Genomic DNA, 16,576 nt, shown 5'->3' with positions numbered 1-16,576 from the left:
AAAGTGGCTCGTATACACGTTACACATGGAGAAAAGCACCGAAATGCCCATGCAACCAGTCCGTTCACCGATATTCAAATCCCGGACTGAATTACTAGTATTCAGCGATTTTACCAATCGGCAGCCATATGTTAATGAAATGTTAAAGTGCAGTTTAATTGGTACAATGCATTTATAAAAAGTTAAAAAGAATGATAAGTTTGAGTCGGTATTCCAACATACTGGAGGCATTTTATGGCACAATCGTTGAGCAAAAACTCACAGCATAGGGTTTTGAAGAAAGCTGTTATATGTCCAAGACATTATATGCAAAAAAGTATTTCCGTTAAAACCGAGATGCGAAATTTAATCCTCAGCGGGTATATCACGAGTTGTAGAATTTCGAGCATCACATTTTGCTTAAATATGTGTTGCGTAAAATAAGTCTTCTGCATCCATCTTCACAATTTTCAATCAAAGTACTGAATGTATTTTCTGAAAATAAAGTTTTGATCATGTCTATTAATGAATGATTAGACATTTTGAAACGTATGTCTAAATTGTATGATTTTATTTGCAGATACGTAGGAAAGTCTGCAAACTTACGTAACTTTTACATCTTTCAATTAAATTATGGTTAAATTTCTTACTGTTATTAGTATAAATAAAAGTTAGCTCAGTAACGCTAAATATAATTTTATTAAGCCAGGTATATCATTAATGAACGAAAGCTCTTTGTTCTTTTGTAGGTTTAATTATAAACCTGCAACAATTACTTATTTTAGATTTTATAAAATAAACGCTGTTTGCAAATATATAAAAACTTTCAATTATGTCAAGAATGAAGAATGTATTTTTTGAATTGGGACAAAAATGCAGCAGAAAAAAAAATCAGGAGTATTTATTCAATGGTGCAGAAAGTAAGTTGTCTGAATATTTATAATATTTACTTCGAAGTAAGTTTAAGTTTAGATTAGGTGTAAATTCAGAAGATACTACTAAATCTGTTAATTTTTTAAAAACTTTTCTGAATAAGATTTAGAAGGCAGCCTTTGACTCAACTTAGTCCCAAACTGAAATTTCAGTAGCATGGCTTGGGAAGCAAAGTTTTAATGATTTGAGTATTATTAAGTGTTTACTTCGTATTTTGTTATGTGGAGATTATTTGAACGTCTGCTTGAGAAAGTAAACTTCGATTTTATTTATCTCTTAATTATAATTTAATTTATCTTGTCTAATTAAACTTATACTTGATTTTTTGCGTAAATCGTACCACTTAAAAATAGGCATAAATGGTAGGGTCTATAAAAAACGAAAATTATGTCTAGTAATAATACCTTGTGTTATCGTTGCAGATATTTATTACAATAAAATTTTATATAGTCTATTGTCTTGGATAAAATTAAAATTTATGGGCACGAACCTAACACGACAACGCTTAAAATTGAACAAATGTAATAAATGGATCTTTCTTAATTTATTACAACAATAATTATAAAGATATTTTTAGCTCAGAAGGGCTATTAATTTTGTTTCGGCATTTTGCGTTGATTCACTTTTCAAACTGTTGCCACCAAATATTATCACCCTGCGTCTTATTTAAAGAAATTAAGTAATGGAGAATCTGCATAAATGTATATTCTCGCACAATCTCGCATTGTGATAAAATAACGGTACCTAGAGCTATTAAATTTTTTAACAACGTAATCCTCTACAGAATATGAGCATCTGGAAGCTTAATTTTGAATTTTTTTATTATCTTTTTCATATTTTGTCAGACAGTAAAGAATTTTTGATTAACAAACTCAAGTATTTCACAGCGAGGAATGGCAACACTCCAGCGCGAGAGTGTATCGGAAATTCTAAAGGACATGCTCATTTAAAGATTATTTTGCTATACTGCTGTTAACCAGAATTTTACGATTTAAATGCGAAGAATCTGGTGTTTAATAAATAAAGATAACACACAAAACGTTAAAAAAGTCCCTTTGTGCGTAATTTAAAATCTGAAAGCTTTCAGATTTCTTTTTGCTTTTTCATTTTATTATCAATTCCAGCATATACATCGTGCACCGATCCTTTGCATTTTTAGGCATTGAATAATTTCCTTCTCAGTCATGCTGATAAATATCACAGGGAGGCAAACACGATGTGAAACAATATGGCCTGCCCGTCTAGGGGTAAGTCATTTTGTTGGAAGAGACGCAGTTGGCGTGTTATTAAGCTTAATATTTAAAAGGTACGCATAAGGGGTAAGTACCACTTGCGCAAGCTTAACCTACTTTTGATTTCCGATCTCTCTCCGTACTCTTGCAATTTGGCTTATTATTACAATATCATGTAATGTGGGTGTACATGGTCGACTGGATAAAAACACCGTACTCCAGTATTTCAGGTTTTTTTGTGATGTTCTCACAAGTTTAACATGCAACTTTTCCAAGTGTCAATTCTCAAAGTCTCTTTTCCAAGTGTCAATTCTCAAAGTCTCTTTTCCAAGTGTCAATTCTCAAAGTCTCTTTTCCAAGTGTCAATTCTCAAAGTCTCTTTTCCAAGTGTCAATTCTCAAAGTCTCTTTTCCAAGTGTCAATTCTCAAAGTCTCTTTTCCAAGTGTCAATTCTCAAAGTCTCTTTTCCAAGTGTCAATTCTCAAAGTCTCTTTTCCAAGTGTCAATTCTCAAAGTCTCTTTTCCAAGTGTCAATTCTCAAAGTCTCTTTTCCAAGTGTCAATTCTCAAAGTCTCTTTTCCAAGTGTCAATTCTCAAAGTCTCTTTTCCAAGTGTCAATTCTCAAAGTCTCTTTTCCAAGTGTCAATTCTCAAAGTCTCTTTTCCAAGTCAATCAATTTTCTCTTACCGGTATCCTTATGGAAAAACGCTATAGGCAGGAGCTATTGGCTGATTTACTGAACAAGCAAATCCCGTCACTTGTATATGCGCATTTGATACAGTAATTCTTCCACATTTTGTAAAAAGTAGTACTTTAAGACGCTAAAGCATTTTTTCGCTATGAAACTTCATTTCTTTTTTAGTTTAAGAAATAAAATGCAATTAATAGCATCATAAAATGTCCACTAATGAGCAAATGGTTAATTGTTCAGAACCCTTGAAATTAGTCCCGAAATTCAGTACCTGGAGGCTGAATAAGCTGGTTACATAGTATGCATCTCTCCGTGCGTAACGGCAAGCAAGCTAGTTTTCTTCAAAACGTCCTTTATGAAGGACTTCCCACGGCAGACAGTCCTTGATTGCCTTGGGATAACAATGTCCTAGCCTTTCTAGACGCTTTTTAGACGCACGGCATCTTCATTATTATCTCTATATTTGCCATGATTAAAAATATATTATCGATCATGAACCGATGTTCAAAGTTAATTGTTAAGGATTTTCGCGGCTTTCATGTTCTAGTTTGGAAATGAAACGTACCATTGGCATTTTTCTTTTATTATGTTTATGGCCGCAGTGCAAATAAAATCTGTCACAACTGTCAATACATCAACTTAAGATTGATTGCGTATGTGTTTTATATAGCGAATTCAAGGCTTCTAAGGTACCGAAATAAGAACATGTCAAATTTCTCCTCAGTCGAAAGTGTGATAGACATTAGTAGTTAACCAGTTTTCTCCGTGGTTCAGATATGTAGATAAACTAGAATTATTTGATTTCAGTTATTTTGTTAATGATATATTTGCCAGTATGAAATGAGGATGATAGTGATACATATAAAACAAGGAAGTGAAAAGGATCACATTTATCTCCCTTTTCGAGTATCCTAAATTTAACCAACAGTTTTCAAATAAATGAAGAATGTATAAAGACGATGTTAAACCTAATAAATATTTATTCCCTTCAATTCCATTTGTGGCAAAATAAAATGACAAACTTGAATGAATTTTTTTCAAAAGGTTTGGTTTATGTAATTACAGCAAAGAGGGCTATCTTTCTAAGGGTAGGAATGCTTTCGTGGAGGACTTTCTAAAGGAAGCTGGCTCGCATACACATTATACGCACGAGTAAAACCCGAAATTGACCCGTGAAGCCAGCCTATTCGCAGGATTAGAGCCTCAGACCGAACTACCAGCGTTCAGCGACATTACAGCTCGGCTGCTTGTGGGCATTTTTCAGAAGGAAAACTATCCCTATTACAGGAATAATAAAAGAATACGCTTTTGTTTAATGAAGCAATCTGAAATACAAAACCTTATTTTGAATATCAGAGCATTAGTTCTATCTCAAGTTTGAAGCTTTTTAAATTGAAAATTATAAATTTATATCTATACGACAAAAGACTGATTAGAAGAAAAAGGTTCCAAATTAATTTGTAACTTTGTATTATTTTGTAATTTTTACGTTTTGAGACGCAAAATCGTGTTGAGGTAATACCTTAGCTCCTTGAAAAAGGGTATAAATATTTTTGACCGAGTTTTAACACAGAGTTTTACTTCTCTTATTTTTTAATCTCAGTTTTTATGCTCAAATAACCAGAGGAACGAAATATGTTTTCAGTACTCTTTAAGTGTTCAGGTTTTAATGGTTTAAATTGTTACTCCCTCACGAGTCGATGCGAAATATTAAAATATGAATAATCTACATGTATTTTTCACAATTTAAAAATTTTAGAAAAGTCTTCACACTTTAATTCAATTTGCTAAACATTGCGTTCGAAAATTTATTATATCTATGTTCTCTTTATCTTGAATTCAATTGAATATTTCGTAAAATTTTCCAGGATATTATAATCTTTTGTGGTCTAATTAAAAAAGTTACCCTTTTATTAAATTAAACTATGCAGTTTTAGCGCTTTTTGAAATTTAAAATATTTTGGTCCCATTTAGAACTTAATTCTTTACTATTAAATCGATATCTATATATAATATGCATATGCAGTATGCCATCCAATCAGTATAGTAATTAGCGTCGGTGACTACAGTGCCGAAGGGCCCGGGTTTGGTTCCCGGAGAAAGCATGTATGTTTGTAAATGCATAGTGTCCGTGCGACATGGGGATTTTAAATATGCAGCGAGCCGAAAGTTCTCTCGAGAGGTTGCTGGTAGACCGTCGGCCCCGTCTCTCCGGGTTGCTCTGCATCAAAAATGGGGGCGGAATTGAGCTAAATCGCATTGTTACTTGCCAGGTGCTCAAGGTCTGTTGCCAACGGCAGGAGTAAACTTGCGCTCCTTGCCACGAGGAATTTCGTGGGCTTGGGCTGACTATGGGTCAGACGAGAGAAAATCAGCAACAACGTATATATATATATAACATACGTATTATACCAGTGGAAGGAATTTAATAGACTTATGAACGTATTCAAGGTCAATACAGTGAACAGGAAAAATGCAGATATAACAAAGACAGTACTTTGCTCATAATAAATTAGACCTGAAAAGAAGAAAAAGACTATTTTTTGCTATATGATGGGATTAAACTAGGCAACGTGTAAAAATTTTAAATGACGGGATTTTATACACATTTTACCTCTTACAAGCCACTACTACCATGTGTACTAATTATTATGAATTAACGAGAGGATTATGATGACCAAAACACCAGCTTAGTCAACGATATTTCATGCATGACAAACTGACGACAGTTGCATGTATCTCGAGTACCAAGCAATTATTGACAGCTTAGTTATCATTTCTCATTTTGCCAAGATGAATAGCTAGTCAGGGAACAAGTCTTTCTGCAAATCGAGCAAGCTTAACAACAGGAGCACTTGTCGTTAGAGGGATAAATGATACGGAAAGCGTTAAGTCACTTATCGCTCAAGATCTTTACGAAGACCGCTTACAAAGCGTAGGAAGTGACAAAAGACATGTAAATTAATACCAAAATTGAGTGCACGTTTCGATAATTTTCCCTTATTTTCCTTCATTTCAAAATTCCAGAAAAAGAAAAAACGTAAACAAACTACAAAACTTTTTTCCCATTTCACTGTTACTCTCGACAACCAGCTTTGAAATGCCTCACTTGTTCCAAACGACGTTTCCGTCACTATGATAGATTGGATCTGGTAAAATTACAGAAACATTTTATTCTATTTCAAGTAAGACCAACGTAATTTGCATTAAAACACAATTATAAATACTTCTGCTTGACTAATTAGTTCGTAATCATGCCTAAATATGTCATTCATGCATTTATATAGAACTTACCAGAGATATTTTCAATGTAAATTTTTTGTCATACTATTTTCGTAATATTTTATCAACTATTCTTCTGCAGTGCGAGTAATTAAAGAACGCATGACAAATGACTTTCAATCCAGGCAAGCAGAGCAAAGTAAGGAAAAGCGTAAGAGGAATTCTCTTTTAAACTCTTAATACCTACTGCACCAAGACGAATCGCTGTTGCAGCCCTTCAGTGAGAGACTGGACATGATTGCCTCGCGGATCATTTCGATTTGGCATTGTTTCGTCATCTAAGTGTATATTATGTGGAAGAAACGCTGTTATGGATGCTTCCCATCTTAAGGAATGCCCTAAAGTGGCTGGAATCTATATGACAGACACTGGCAGGCAAGAGAGAGAAGCTTCGAGATCAGACTAACTTTTCCGTCTGACCAACTTAAGTTCCAAATTTTACATTGTTCTTTTTCTTGTGTCGAGTGTCCTTGAAACACTCTAGCCAATGAATTGCATGTTCAAGTGCTACCACTAAAAATAAAAGATATTGCATCACCTTTACCGTTTAATTAGTATATCTTTCAATAACATCGCCAGTGCGATAAATTCAGACATTAATTCCATAACTTTAGAGACAGATGTTAATCTAGGAAGTGTTAAATACAACTATAAAGTAGCCATAGTTATAACCTAAAGTTCATTTGAAATGGATGACCAGGCCTAAACATACGAATAACACTACATGAAAATTGAATGTGGACAATACAAATGTAATTTCTGGGCGCTAAGAATTTCGCATTTATTTCAGACTTAATTTGCAGCGAATTTCACCATTTGGCTTTTACAGCATTTATAGCTGCAAAAGTACTAGAAATTTTATGGCATACAGTGCAAAATTCTTCATTTCCAGCTATGTCACTTACCAAATTGTTGATGAGACAGTTAAAAAACTTAAGAAATTAATTCTTCAAACTAATGAAACATTGGAAGAACGTTCCGGCACGATCAGTAGCGAATTTAAAAAACATTGTTAAAAATTAGGAGATAGAATTTTAAGTTGCATAAATTGAAAGATTTGAATTGGCTAGGTAGGTTATTTAACCATGGAAATGCACTTGTGTCTTTTTTAGCTAGATATAAACTTCAGAAACTGTCTGTTCTTGAATGGATTATGCAAAAACACCAATGCTATACGGGATTATTTAATTATAGAAATGCACTTGTGGCTTTTTTAGTTATACATGGACTTCAGAATCTGTCTGCTGTTCAATGGATTTTGGCAAAAACGCCTGTGCTATTTTCCAAGAGAAAGTAAGACTTCCAAGGAAAACTGGTTCTTATTTCCGTTCACCGTTTTGGTTTATACTAAAACAAACTTCATATAAGCCACCCTACTCGGCTACTGGTTACTGAGAGCTTTTAGCCCTATTGCTTATAAGAAAAGACACGAAAACGCATGCAGCCAAGTTATTTCGGCGCCAATAACTACTCCAACAAAATAACCAATTTTTTAATGTAAATATGCCCAGAAAATAGAAGTATCGCATTAAATCTCTTGCATAGCAAACTTATAAGAGGTCAAATATTTTGGAAGAGTTTGAGAAGATTTGGGCTCGAACGGATATTTTGCTTAAGGATAGTAATTCAATTAGTCCCTTTAGATACGAATCCAAGTTCTGAAGTATAGATAGATGTTCAGGGTTTTTAATCACTCAGTCTTAGCAGATCCGTGACTTTTGAAGTATTGTTGAGCAATTAAAAGCTAAAATACAAGTTTGTATTTTGTGCAATCTACTTAATTTTTTATAAAACCTTTAAAGGGATATTTTAGCGATAGAATATAATTTGCTTTCTACGATGCGTCATTTCAAAATACGATTACAGTTTTAAATTCAATTTATTCTTTAAGGCATTTAATTTTTTAATTATGAAACTTAAACCGCATGCACATCAAATGGACTTAATTTTTTTTTTCAGTAATCAAATGTTTCAGAGTATATTTTATCTGATTATAATAGTCCATTTAATTTAGGTAGTAAAGTACAGCAAGATTAGCTATATAAACGTAATCTCGTATTTTATATTTGTTAGAATAAAATCACCCAAGGACCTCTGTTTCTGTTCCATTATATTTTCATGCGGACTTTAAGATAGACATAATTCATGTGCCTCAATATAGTCACAAATTTCTACAATGCCGGATTTCGAAAGGAGAATCATTTATTCTATGAAAGCCAGACAAAAAGGAAAGTATGTGTCGTTTCACTGAAATGATAAATAATCTCACTTTGCATGGTTGGTTGATTTTTTAAATGGCACAAAACCTCGAGGGCTATTATGCGCCAGACAAATTCTCACTTTGCATGATACTTGCGGATTAACGCAACCACTTGTAGAAGCTGCCGAAATTTTCAGAAAAAACACCTAAATCTGGCAACCATGAGCAAAAATATTCTTCCGTTTTTAACTAGCAAAGTCGTAATTTTAGTACGTTTTACTTCTAATAAGAGTTGCAATGACTTTTATAGCTAAATCGCAGTATTTATCCTAAATTCAATTTAAAAAAAATATCCACTTACGAGATCTGCTTGCAAACTGAGCAAACCTCTCTGTAGTGATTCAGTTTTTAGAATCGCTAAAGATGGAAAATTGTCTCGATGTTATTCGATCACCACGAAGTACCCACCATTACAAATAAACAAAAACGCTTTTAAATACGTTTATTGATTATTTAATTACGGACTAAGAACTAATTAAAATGAAAAATATGCATGAAGTAAAATTATTCGCGATTATAATTTGCATTATTCCTTTTCTATTGTAAAAATTATCAATCAACGTCGAGGTGATTGCACTAATTGTAAATACCCTTTATATTCACCTTATGTCCCTTTTCTGATTCTAGAAGGAGATCCAGCAAGATAAAGATTTCAATAAAAATATCTGAAAGCAATACGTAACAGAGTTCAGCTAAATTACAGATATAAATCTAACCTTATTTCTAACCACTAAACGTAATGCTGGAGTTTTTAACTTAACAGATACTTGGTTTGGTTTATTAGATTACGGCAAAGCACTCGAGGGCTACCTGCCTTTAAGGGAGGGATGACTTCGTAGAAAATTAAGATACTTTTAAACTAATATCGAACAATTAACGCTTTGTAAGTAAAGGCATTTTATAGTCAACTATGTTTCAGTTCTATTTTAAGTCGCTTTGAAAAACAGCACTATTTTGACTGGTAATCATTTTGTAGAGATTTTCATTCTGATATACAATACAATCACGCAAAACTGAAGCGGGTTTCAGAAATCCCTTTTGGAAAGAAAATCTGAATCGATGTTTCCTTATAGTACTTTTTCTTACCAGGTTCATATACTGTTCACAATATTTATAATCTTCTGACCTTTTCATCATGTAATTTAGAAACATCCGACTTAGAGTAACAACATACTAGGGAAAGGTGGATGAAGAAAAGAAAAAAAAAAGCGTACGAGAATACTGTTCAAAACAGCAATTATAAGACTTCTCCGCAAAATTAGAATGTAGTAATATAAGCACATGTGTTTATACGCGCTTTTTAATTTATGATCTTTAATTCTAAATGGTGTACATTGCATAATTTTACTTCCCGATTTTCAAAGATAAAACTAGGATGTGGAATAAAAATATACCATCCCGATTTTCAAAGATAAAACTAATAATATAAGGATGTGGAATTAAAATGTACTAAATACTCAATATACAGGATTAAAAACCAGGTTTTAACACTTAGTAATTAAGTTGATGAAACAAAACGCAAATTCTGTCGAAGAAGAGGTATTTCTACACGAAACTACCCTCTCTGCCTTTAAGTTTCATAAACGTACCATCTGTAAAACAAGTGGCAATGACAGATTTCTTGAATAAAAAACTTATAAAACGTATAAGAATAATTGTATGTGAATTTCTAGAAGCTAAAACGAAAAAAAAGGGGAGGAAAAGATTAATCTTCAGTCTAGCAAACCGCAAATTAAAGTAATTGCTCGTTGAATATTAGCTTCGCCTTCGTATCTTAAAATTGGACAAATGCGAGAAATATTTGAAGAAGAATCTCTTCAGCAAATGGTTTTAAAAGAATACTGCAAAATCTGTTTCAAAATTTAATCAGCTTTGGTTTTATGATATACGGCAAAGCATCGAGGGCTATCTAACCGGAGGGATGCCTTCGTGGAAGACTTTCTAAGGGAAACTAGCTCCTACACACGTTGCAAATGAAGAAAACTACGACCCCCCTCCATGCAGCCAACCCGTTCGCGGGATTGGAACCTTGGGACGAACTACCAGTATTCAGCGACTTTTATCGCTCGGCCGCTTCAGAATTACAGATTGAACACTGCTAGTGTTCTGCAACTTTACTACCGGGCAGTCACAAATACGTTGACAAGTTCAGCATTAGGCAGTTCACAATCAAAAAAACTTTCTTTTAACCATCCATCGTTTCAGGCTATGGTTTGCTTTGATTACAAAGAATTTCTGGGCCATCTTCCTAGAGGGATGGATGATTGCGTTCTGGACTTTCTAAGAAAACAATTAACGCATGCCCGTTACACATGTAGGAAAATACAAAAACGTTTATGCAGCCATCACATTTGTCTGGAATTAAATTATCTGCGTTAACTTAACCGCAGGGCTGCTGGTGCCCTTTTCCCAACGAGACGGGAAAATAAAAGGACAAGGAGTTGAAAGCCAGTCAGTAGGTCCGTTTGTTTCATAGTGTTCAATGAAATATTTTTAGCTTAATTTTATACAATTGAGCCAGAAAAGTTGAAATATAAAATTTCATCGGGAATAAATTTTATTTTTTTATGGCAAAATTACTGTTAATATCTGAAGTTATAAAATTATTATTCAGTTAATAAATTTTGAAGATAGAAAAGAACCCGGTATAATTATATTTTACACACTTTGATATTTGGGACAGGAATTCTATTAAGGGAATTTTATTACAAGTTTAAAAATAAATATATTTTATAACCTTACAACACTTTTAGGGCGCTTTAATTTTAGAAATCAGAGTCGCTTTAATTTACTTCCACTCTGAAATTCAGATTCATCAGTGGCGAAGACGATGCATCAGATTTCCCGATGGCTAAAAAGAATTGATAATTATGTTTATCGTGGTTGCCCCCCCCCACACTATCTCAGGCATAAAATATGACCATCCGAAAGATCTCCATGAAAGCCTTCCGTGTATAACCCTCTCGTGCTTTGCCATATACCCAATACAGGCAAGCTCATATTTGCAGTTATCCATATATTTCAATTTCATTTGCAACTTAGGTACTATTCTGTTATCGGGACCGGATTCAGAAATGTGAGCATGTATGTATGTGCATATATGTACACACACATATATACATACATTTTGAATCTGGTCCTGATACCAGAAGAATACCGTAACTTATTCTATCAGTTTTGAAATAGAATAGACATTTCGTTTACTAAAGCCTGATAGATTCTTGATGGGAAACGACACGAACTCTCCTTTAGAAAGGAAGTTTTCGTGGGATTCAAATGTAAATGAAGTGTATTTACGTTACGCATGAGGCAACTCACTAAAAATTACACATTCAGTTTCTTTTATCTCCGAACATAATCTTGAATAAAAGTGAAGTCCTTATTAGGTCAGCAACTGGTTGACAAGAATAAACTAGTAATTAATAAAGAAATAACAAGCGTAGAAAATAATGAATTGAGGCGTAAGTGAAATTATGAACATTCGTACGAATGAAGATATTTAGATCTGTTAGCCTTGTAGGTGAGACAGAAGACAAACGTGACAAATACAGCTGCGACAGTAATGACTGTCACTCGACCTAAATTGAAATCACAAACTTGACTCTGCGTGAACGGAATTTAAATTCTGTTACAGATTGAGAAAAACCCAATGATCCTCTACTTGGCCAACGCCTTAAAATTCGCATTTTAAACACATGCGAGTTTTAGTACAGGTAGTTAATTTGCAAGTTAATTTTTTTAATAAGAATTCTGCATGCTGTTGGGAGATGCAGGCAAAACCTAAGACCACTTTAGTGTTGGCTTGGTCACCAAAAGAAAGGGGAAGACCAAAATATGCTTGGCGAATCTTGCCGATTATTCGGAGTGTCTCATCTTCACATTCATGTGTAACCATAAAGAATTCGATCGTTATATTTAATCAGAAAGTTCACAAATTAAGTTTCGAAATTTGGATCATAAAAACATTAACCCAATTATGTTCTAAATTCTATTTAAGGTACATGTTTCTCAGATATATCTTTATCTTATACCGTCAAACATGCCGCTACTTAAAACTGTCTCATTTTCAAATTCGGATGAAGTGCCGAAAAGTACATAAAAGTTCTTCGCCCCCACCCGGCGGTTCCTACATAACTACGAGTTATTGGTCTTAGATAACCAACAATCATGAGGATAGAAATTTCGTAAAAATTAGGTCAAGTATTAACTCCAAAGAAGAGTTCTAATGTGACACATTACATAATTGTTTGGTAATATCAAAACTATTCAAAGTTACAGAACAACTGAATCACATGATACCCAATCATCAATTCCAAGTTTAAAATTAGAAAATGAAAGGGATTAATGCATTCTTTCTTTTAGTAATAGTAAATAGAATAATGTATACTGTTCTCTTATCGGATTCAGAAATGCATGTGTATGCATATATGTGTATATATATATACACACACACACACACACACACATACATTTGTACGTACATTATATACATCATTTCTTTATACGGTGCTGGTAACAAGAGTACCGAAGAATGTTGCATAAAGTAATGCTGACGTCTTTTACAAGTTTCTTTAATACATTAAAGTGGTACTTAAGAACATAGAGTAACTACAGACTTGCAACCAGAAATTGGATAATTTTTGAAAATATTTTTAATAAAGCAGCATGTCGAGCTGATGTCTAAATATTCTAGATATTAAAGCATCTTTGAAACTAAACTTCCAGTGAAAAATTTCACAATTTGACAAAACACAACATTACATTGGATAGTTTGAGATTTTGTAGTAGTGAATGAAATTTATAGTTAATGAAATAACTACATTTAATACATCTCAATAGTTTTTAATAGTTTTGAAAATTTTTTAATACAACAGCCGGCAATTACTAGCTGATGGTCTAAATATTTTAAAGTATCTTTGAAACTTAACTTCATAGGAAAAATTCCACAACTTTTAACAAAATTTAACACAAAATAATGCTTCAAAATCGAACCAAACGTTCGAAAGGAAAGTAAATAAACCACTAGACTCGTTTTCACTTTCAGTATAAAGCAGTGGTCTTCAAAGTATGCTCCTCGGGGACACATAGTTCCACGAGTCAAATCCTGCGAGTCGAAATAAAACTTTCAAAAGAAAATAAATTCACTTCTTGACTAGAGTTTCTTCATTAAGAAATATAAATATACATTTTGTTACCTTTAAAATGCAACTACACCCCAAACGCTAAATATATTGTAAGGATAAATGACACCTGGACACGTGTTAATGCTATTAAGAGTAAATTAAATTAATTTTAATAATTGTGATAATTAAAATATTTTAATTATCTTTACATAAAATACATATAACATTAACTTACGATAAATTTATTTTAAGATACATTTTTCAAAGGATGGGAAAAAGAAAAAAAAAAAAAAAAAACTAATATTTCTATGCTCCACGAGTCGACAGTTTGAAGACCACTGGTATAAAGGAAAAACGCAACACTTTTTAAGAGTTTGTTCGTTCTTTTTACATATTCGAGTATTTGTTTACATAATGCTCGCTATGTTAATAATATACTACCAGAACTTTCTTCCTAATTAATAATTTGGAAATGATTTACAGCTATTTATACATAAGAAATAAAAAGTTATTTTTACTTACCGATAGCTAGAAGTGTGCACCAGAAATTCTTATATGAGAACTGAAGAAGTTTCATGATGATTTTTCAAAATACAGAGCTATATGGCATGAAATTAAGATGACCAAATAAAAATATGACTTCTAGAAGCGAAGCAGCAGTAGCCAGGTAACAAATGTAGACTTAACTTCACATGGCCCGTCGTGAACACCAATTCACGTGAGACACACAATTTTTGAACACATAAAAACCAAATATCCTTCTTGTGGACTTTCAAGTCCACGTATAACAGTAATCCTTCCGCATGCTGACGATAGTAAAAAATACTGCGACATTTATAACAACAGAACTCAAGTCATCAGAACCTTCAATTTGAAGCCGTAAGCAAATGAGGTAAACTGTGTCTCTTTTTCGGTAGCAGCCCAAAGATCTCGTGCTCGTTACCACCTCGTTTTGATTCTAGCACCGAAAGGAGCGGCAACTTCAGTTTCAGTTCACTTAACGGGGCCATGAGTACGTTGTCTGCCAGCAGGTGGCGCTGCATGAGCGCACAAAATCTACAAGGGGTAAAGATGATGGAGTATTAAATGCATCTTTGAAGTGACCGGTATTGAAAATTACTTATCTACTAATAATGATATTTTCCCAGTTGATAAATTATTTGAAATTGATTTCCCGTGCAAAATTTAGTTAGGATGAAGAAACATAAATAAAACATGTTTTGAAAAAAGTTATTTGAACAGTAAATTATAAAAGTACTGAGAAACTCTAGTTTATATTTAATGTTAAAGGAAAAGAGGAAATTAAGTTTTGAAAAGGAAATAAATCTCTATATCCTGGTATTTCATAATACGCTTTGTGAGTAATTAAAAAGAATGCTTTTTAAAAGTGAAAAGTTAGATCTGAAATAACGTTATGTTAGACATTTAAAAAAAAAGAAAACAAATCTAAGGAGGAAGTTTATAAAAATGAAATAAATAGATGAATCTTTTCTGTTTCTTTGAATTCCACATATATGGGAAATTAATTTTTTTCTAAAAACATGCTTCAAATGTTTGAAGAATTGAAATAAATTTCTTTATAACTATTAGAGTCGAATGCCCACCAAATTCTTCTTTTCCAAGTATATTTATTTTTCTTTTTAAAATGATTGTATTTTTATTCTAGATATTGAATAATATTTTAAAGTTAAAAAAACTTAAAAAGTTCTTATAAAAGTTTGAAATTAAATATCTCTATCAATAATTGAAATTAAATATCAAGTCAAAAACTTGTTGTTTCCTAATTCCACTAGAAAAATGTAATTGCTTTTGAAAATTTCTGAGCCATTCTCATTTCTTTTTCTTACAAGTTCTAATATCTAAATTACTAATTTGTTCTGTTATAGGTATTTATTTCAGCATTTATTACCTTATTTATTAGCAGGCTTTTTGAAATTCGAGTGATATTTTTGTAATAACATAAAATTTAAATTTCAAATTCAGATTTAGAACCAAATAAAGAAATAATTCAAATGATCATAAAATAATTAACTTAAGCGTAAAAACAACGGTTCACAACCAAAATAGCAAATGTCTTTTGATAGCATATGTTGTACAAATATACCTGAATGTCATTAAAGCTAACATTTTTATAATTTGGGGTTGATTACTAACTAAATCTTGAAACGAATAATATAAAAATATTAGCTGTACACTTCTGCTCCTTTAAGGAGTTTAATTTCTTATTTAATGTCGTTGAAACACATAGTTTTTTTTCCTAAAATTAGCTTCAATTTTTGCCTAGTTTAACATTTATTATTGGTTATAGCATATATTTTTTCATACATTCCCAACTTTTAAATTCTTCCCCAAATAAAACCTAGCCATATATTGCTCTGAATTATTTCGTTATTGAAAGATAAATATTATGCTTTACCTAAGGACCATTGGTATTAACCCTTTATTCACATTAAAAGTCGAAAAATAAAATTGTATCTTCTCTATATGTGCCTCTTTTTAAAACAAAAACCTAAATCTGTATTTTGGATGTTTCGTGATAATTAGTCCAAAGGAGCTTTGTCCCTGAGAGACTATTGTTTTCGTTTTGCGATTTCGCGTCGAATCAAATGTTTATAAAACGAGCCTTTGGACCTAATTTAAAATCTGAAACCCTTCAGATTTATTTTTTAATATTGAATTTATCAATGCATTCTTTTATTGCGTTATTTTTTTATAAATAGTATATTATTTATGACCATTCTAGACTTGAAAAAATGTAGTTTATTAATGATATTATCCCCTTAATATTATTGCAAATTTTATATATTTTTATAAAATATAAATTACTGCATACACGCTTTTCGCACGTCTCGTATTTCATGAATTCAGTTTATTTTTGTAAGCCATATAAAGCTTCTGTAGCACTAATTAATTAAAATTTTAATTTTCAGTTAAAGCAAATGAACCAGTGCAGAAGGAGGGAATTTTCACAGTTTTCCTGAAGTAGAATATCTGTATTATTTTTTATTTTTTTTTTCGTTATTTTACTAATATGTTTTCATTTATTCTTTCACTAGTCAAATCCATCGGAAACCCT

The 16,576-nt window shown here is 32.3% G+C and overlaps 1 protein-coding gene across 1 annotated transcript in view; it reads right to left on the bottom strand.

Moving 5' to 3' along the window:
* Positions 1–14,476, bottom strand: part of LOC118186273 (uncharacterized) — a 133,048-nt gene extending 118,572 nt beyond the window's left edge. The window contains exon 1 of the mRNA XM_035356364.2: positions 14,023–14,476. Coding sequence (XP_035212255.2) covers positions 14,023–14,077 — 55 coding nt within the window. The 5' untranslated portion in view covers positions 14,078–14,476. The remainder of the gene's footprint in view (positions 1–14,022) is intronic.
* Between the last annotated feature and the right edge of the window lie 2,100 nt (positions 14,477–16,576).

This window comes from Stegodyphus dumicola, chromosome 9, assembly GCF_044657685.1.
Source record: "Stegodyphus dumicola isolate Sdum_Otavi_A_Nest chromosome 9, ASM4465768v1".
NCBI lineage: Eukaryota > Metazoa > Arthropoda > Arachnida > Araneae > Eresidae > Stegodyphus > Stegodyphus dumicola.
Note: the sequence above shows the minus strand (reverse complement) of the source record. Positions and strands in the feature narration are given on the sequence as shown.